Below are 6000 nucleotides of genomic sequence, written 5' to 3'. Positions count from 1 at the left end.
TACACTATCTTTCAGAGCCCTCGGCAGGTTCCCTGGGTCCCCTCTTCTCGCACCCCGCACACCCACACATGCGGTTCTTTGCGGCAGGATTGTCAGCCTTGCGGTCCTCAACAGAAGCAGCGCCCTCCCCACCAGACTACACAGCGCCGAAGCCCCGGTGTGCGTCAGCGTAGCGTTCAGACGAGCCCGGGCGCCCGATCTGAGTGCATCTAGGCAAGCAGTGACCATAAGCAGCGGAAACCCCTGCATCTTCCGGGAGCGACCCTGGAGCGCGCATGTGCGGGCCCGACTTCCAGCTTGTCCCCTCCCGCACTCCGTAGCGCTCCCTCGGCGAGCTCCACGTAGGCCGCGCAGGCGCCTTGGGCACACGCTCACCTGGTGCCGTTGTCGCCGTTGTCGCCGCCGCCGCCGCCGCAGTGGCTGGATGGGGGGCCGAGGCCAACCGGTGGCACCCAGAAGAGAGAGACGCGGCGGCGGCGACGCCGACACCCGCAGGACGAGTGTGCCGACCCGCCCGCGAGGCCAAGGAGGAGAGGCGAGGCCCGGCTCCCGCGGTCCCTGGTGTAGAGAACCCTCCGTCGCCGCCGCGGCCGGGTCTCTCAGAGCACTCGCCCCCAGGTCTCATTCACATTCAGGAACCTGCGTTGCGCCATGTTCAAGAAACTGAAGCAAAAGATCAGCGAGGAGCAGCAGCAGCTCCAGCAGGCGCTGTCCTCTACTCTGGTACTATGGCCGCCGCGCTCCCCTAGTTCCCTGACCTTTGACCTCTAACCTGAGGCTTCCCGCAGACCCCGGACTGGGAAAGAGCTCAGGGCGGTCCAGGTCCTCCGTGATTCCTGACCCGGGTCCCCCATCCTAAAACTCCGTTCTGGTTGGGGGTGGCTGTATTCGTGACACCTGATCTCTGGTTATTTCCCCTAATGCCCAACCCGGTCTGAGAATAAGTGAGGAGGGCTCCGATCTTGCATGATTTTTGACCCATATCGAAGATTCCACCAACCATCCGAGACCCCAACTCAAGAGTGAGGGCGGAATGGGAAAACCAGGGTCCCTTGTAACATCTGATCTCTCAACTGAAGTCCCCTCTCTGATCCCCAACCCGAGATTGAGTACGGAGGGGCCCCTGGCCCGTGACGAAGTCTAGTTCCAAACCCTGGTCCAGGCGTGAGGGCCAGGGGTCGAGCCATTCCTGCCCAGGTTGCTTGCAGGAGCACTGGGACCTGAAAGAGGTGGCGGTGTGGCCGGCGTCCAGCGCCCGAGGCTGTCACGAGTTAGTCACTTCTCATAACTTGGTTGATCCGGGATGGGCGGAGGGGCTGACACTGTGCGGCCCAGCGGGGCTTGCGCCTGTCCACAGTTCGGCTCTGCTTCTTCAAGTCTTGTTAATATTTGTTTTTCACGAACGCTGTTGCGTCAGGAAATGACAGTTTTCAGGAAAAAGAGGGCGTGTTAGTAGGGTTAATTTAAAGAAGCAGAAGCAGTTTCCTAAGCAGCTGTGATCGTGTGTTTGGGTGCTGGCAGCACGTGGTCCCTTCAGCAAAGGGGAGGGCGTGTGCTAAATTCCTTCCCAGCTTTTCAGAGTCTCAACAGATGGAGCAAATCTCTCTTAACTTTAGAGTTTCTACAAGAAAGGCTGAGTTTTGACTAATTTGGAGGCATTTCTAAACATCTTTAACATAACGTTTAGCGTATACAACTTTTAAATATAGCTATTTAGTTAACAACTACTAAATCAAACAACTATTGAATTTATTCTGAAACTGTAAATTGAAGTTATTCTCTAAAAATGTAAAGCTCCCCTAGAGTGAAACAGTGGTTGAGATATGTAGGTACATGGTACTGAAAGCTTGTTCATTCTCCCAAGTGAAACGTAAATAGTGATTAAGATTTCAGTACTAAAATTTTAGTTTTCATACCATTTACCACAAGCTTTAAAATTTTACAAAACACCGTTAATTAAGAAACAAAGGAAAAACTGAAAAATGAGGTACAGGTGAGGAATGTGGGGAAACAGGCGTGGTAGTGAATGTAAGGGACTCTATAAATATCACTGATCCAGGATTCCACCTCTAGAAATTTATTGTAAGAAAATTTAGGATGTATTAAGCAGTTAGCCACATGGATTTTCACTTCAATGTTGTTTTAATAGGTAAAATCTGGCCAAAAATGTTCAACGCTAGAAAATTGGTTAAACACGTTATATTAGATAGTTATTCCGCAGGCTTAAAAAAATGCCGTCATTTATTAGGTTCTTCCTCTATGCTAGATATTTTGCTTGTGTTATTTTGTTTAATTCTCACATAACTCTACAACTTAGAGAATCTTTCATACATGGAGTGAGGATCAAAGGGGTTAAGTAACCTGCCTGATGTCACACAGCTAGAGTTAGAGCCTACAGAGATGTAGGCTCTAACTTGTAGTAAAAGACAGATTGAAAAGACTGTGTAAGGGCTTCCTTTGTGGGGAAAGTATGTATATAAGTGTGTATATATGTACACACAGAAATAGTGAAAATAGTTTAAGAAGAATATGCTCCAAGGTGCTCATTCTTTTTCTTATTTGTAATATTATCTTTTTTTATGAGCTTTAACAAAGGGAGGATGTCTTTAGAATAATAGTAAAAGAGCTAGTTAAAAGATAAGGTATTAGAGCTCCCAGTTTCTTTGTATCACCTTGTATACAAAAGATTTAAAACAATCCTCTTTCATAACATATTTATTTATTCAGAATGCCAGAGTAAATTGTCAGTGATCTACTGCTGATAGAAACTTGATTATTTTCTGGTCTTGATCCTCAGCTATTCAGAACCCTTCAAGTTGAGAAGTTCTGGATTTATTTGTTTATTTATTTATTTATTTTATTTATTTTTGGCTGCATTGGGTCTTCATTGTTGCCCGCTGTCTCTAGTTGTGGCAAGCGGGGGCTACTCTTCGATGTGTGTGGGCTTCTCATTGCGGTGGCTTCTCTTGCTGCAGAGCACGGGCTCTAGGCATGCGGGCTTCGGTAGTTGTGGCACGCGGGCTCAGTAGTTGTGGCACAAGGGCTCAGTAGTTGTGAAACATGGACTTAGTTGCTCTGCAGCATGTGGGACCTTCCCAGACCAGGGATCGAATCCGTGTCCCCTGCGTTGGCCGGCAGATTCTTAACCACTGCAACACCAGGGAAGTTCTGAAGTTCTGGATTATTGTTTCAGAGTTTCTTTCAAAGGTTTTCTTTCAAGCATGAATTAAACAAATATTTTTTGATGGGGCAGTCCTTTTATAACAGATTACACATATCCTTGTTTTCTCGTGCAAAGGATCCTGAATTTGTATAATATTATCAATGTCTTCCTTTTTGAGTATGAATTATTTTGTGTTGAAGGCACCATGCCCTCAGGAATTTAATGGGGTGTGAAAGACAGTTCCCTTTTACCCATTCAGGAGGATTTATTTGTTTTTGGTCTACTTTTTGTAATTACTTTGTAGCTTCCCTTGCTATCTGCCCAGTGTCATTCTTCCAACTTCTGAATTGTTTGGGCTTTAAATTAAGACAAGACACTAAACTTCTAAAATTTTGTGTAAAATAAGGGCAAGTACCTAAGAGATTCTTTAGTGTATTTTAGTGTATTAACACAAATTTTGAGACATTTGTTTTGAGGTTTTGGAGGCCTGTGTGTGCATACTTCCTGGTTCTTAGTTTGCTTTCCAGAGGGGAGATTGCCTGATAGGGATGTTTCAAGTAGAGTGAGTTGTCAGGTGTTGATAATTCTGGGATAAATGAACGAGTTGCATCATAATATTTGCAAACCTTTTCAGTAATAGTAATAGTGTTAGTAACACTATAAAGGTCCCTTAAGTTTTTGAAAGCATTCAATAAAAGACAGCCTTCTGTAGTCCCCAGTCACTTCTCTTTGGTTGGTGCTAAGATTATATGAACCCTTCTTTGGCAGATTTTTTTTTTTTTTTTTTGCGGTACGCGGGCCTCTCACAGTTGTGGCCTCTCCGGTTGCAGAGCACAGGCCCCAGACGCGCAGGCTCAGCGGCCATGGCTCATGGGCCCAGGCGCTCTGCGGCCTGATGGGATCCTCCGCACAAACCCGTGTCTCCCGCATCGGCAGGTGGACTCTCAACCACTGCACCACCAGGGAAGCCCCAAGAATAAAATTTTAAAATTTCAAATCAGGTTCCATTTAGTATATATATTTTAAAGATTTATCTATTATTTATTTATTTAATTTATTTTTGGCTGCGTTGGGTCTTAGTCACAGCACGCGGGATCTTCGTTGAGGCATGTGGGAACTTCTGTTGCGGGATCTTCCTTGAGGCATTTGGGAACTTTTGTTGCTGCCCACGGCTTCTCTCTAGTTGCGGTGCGCAGGCTTCTCTCTAGTTGTGGTGTGCGGGTTTTCTTTTCTCTAGTTGTGGCGCGCGCAGGCTGCAGGGCGCGTGGGCTCTGTAGTTTGCAGCACACGGCTTAGTTGCCCCGCGACATGCTGGATCTTAGTTCTCTGACCAGGGAGCGAACCCGCGTCCCCTGCATTGTAAGGCGGATTCTTTACCACTGGACCGCCAGGGAAGTCACTCCATTTAATATTTTTTTAACAACAAATATCTACTTGGAATTTTAAATTCCTTACAGAATGAATTTGATAAAAATTATTAAAAAGTAATATAGAATACTTTCTAACTTCTTAGGATATATGTAGTGACATGAATAAAAATATTTTTTAATATTTCAGCCTGTTTCAAATATTACTGAAACTTAAAAATTATAAAAAGCACAGGCGCAAATGGACAATTGTAGATTCCACTTGTATGGGGTACCTAGATTAGTCAATTTCATAGAGAAAAAAATAGAATGGTGGTTGCCAGGGGCTGGAGAGGGGAGGGGGGAGTGGGGAATTACTGTTTAATAAGAACAGAGTTTCAGTTTGGGAGGATGAAAAAGTTCTGGAGATGGATAGTGGTGATGGTTGCACAACAGTGTAAATATAATTAATACCACTGAACTGTACACCTACAAATGTTTAAAATGGTAACTTTTATGTTATGTATACTTTACCACAATAAAAAAAATTAAATTAAAAAAAAAGCAAAATGTGGACCTACCCCAAACCTGCAGAATTATAGCTTTTTTAGAGTGGGGCCTCAAAATAATAGTTTATGTAATAGAAATTTTTAATAAATTCCACAGACAGCAGAGGAAAGAATCGCTTTCTGAAGGAGTATAGGCTTTTTGTAAATGCCACTTGGCAAAATAGCCTCAATCTAAAAAGCATAACTCCCAGAGAGAACATTTAGATCAGAAAAATCAGAATGTCTGGAGTGTTTATAAATCTGTATTTTGACCAGGGAGCATATAGTGGCTATTTGTGTTACTTTATATAGAATATACATTAAGTTCTCATGTTTGAAATAATTTAAACAGTCCTTGTTCATGTGATTTAAAAAAATCTGTGTGAAACTTGAATAGGGTAATAAGGGCCATACAGAGTTCTCTCATCTGCTTCTTAGTTTGATAGGAAGAGCTGGAGGAAAAAATTCTAGAGTCTTTGTCTCTGTAGCTTTTGGGATGAATTAACCCAATTTGTTAAAGTGTGATGTTCAAAGACCCCAAGACTTAGATGCAAATTATACATACCTTAACTTTACATCCCACGGAAGCTGTAGGCAGATTCAAAAGTGGATCCTCCTGGGCCCAGGTGAGAAAGCAGGGCTGGAAACTCTGATGTAGAAATTCAGTTAATGTGTTGATAAAGGTTAGGGCTCTTAAAAGTATAGGATTTTGACTAACAGCATTTGGTTTCTTCACCTTCTAAATCACAAAATATTAGGAAGATGTTCTCACTTAAACATTTATTTGGCTAGCTATTAAATTCCAGGTTGAAAGTTTCCCTCAGACAGTTTTCCTGTTTTTCTTCCTTATCTTCTAGAATCCTGTGTGCAGATGAAAAGTCTAATTCCAAACTTGTTCTTTCTTTATTGATAGTTAACTTGATCTTTGAATCTTTTCTTTTTT

The 6000-nt window shown here is 43.6% G+C and overlaps 1 protein-coding gene across 11 annotated transcripts in view; it reads left to right on the top strand.

Annotated features, from left to right (window-relative positions):
* Positions 1 to 203: 203 nt before the first annotated feature.
* Positions 204 to 6000, top strand: part of GOLGA4 (golgin A4) — a 114599-nt gene continuing 108802 nt past the window's right edge. For 5 of the 11 annotated variants that reach the window (XM_067005684.1, XM_067005683.1, XM_067005681.1 and 2 more), the window contains exon 1: positions 334 to 723. In XM_067005684.1, the coding sequence (XP_066861785.1) occupies positions 652 to 723 (72 nt within the window). In that variant the 5' untranslated portion in view covers positions 334 to 651. Of the gene's footprint in view, positions 724 to 6000 lie in introns of all 11 variants that reach the window. The other 6 variants (XM_059077226.2, XM_067005687.1, XM_067005688.1 and 3 more) reach the window with 6 other exon arrangements.

The sequence above is a fragment of the Kogia breviceps genome, chromosome 10, assembly GCF_026419965.1.
Source record: "Kogia breviceps isolate mKogBre1 chromosome 10, mKogBre1 haplotype 1, whole genome shotgun sequence".
Classification (NCBI taxonomy): domain Eukaryota; kingdom Metazoa; phylum Chordata; class Mammalia; order Artiodactyla; family Physeteridae; genus Kogia; species Kogia breviceps.
This window is presented reverse-complemented; position numbering and strand designations above follow the sequence as displayed.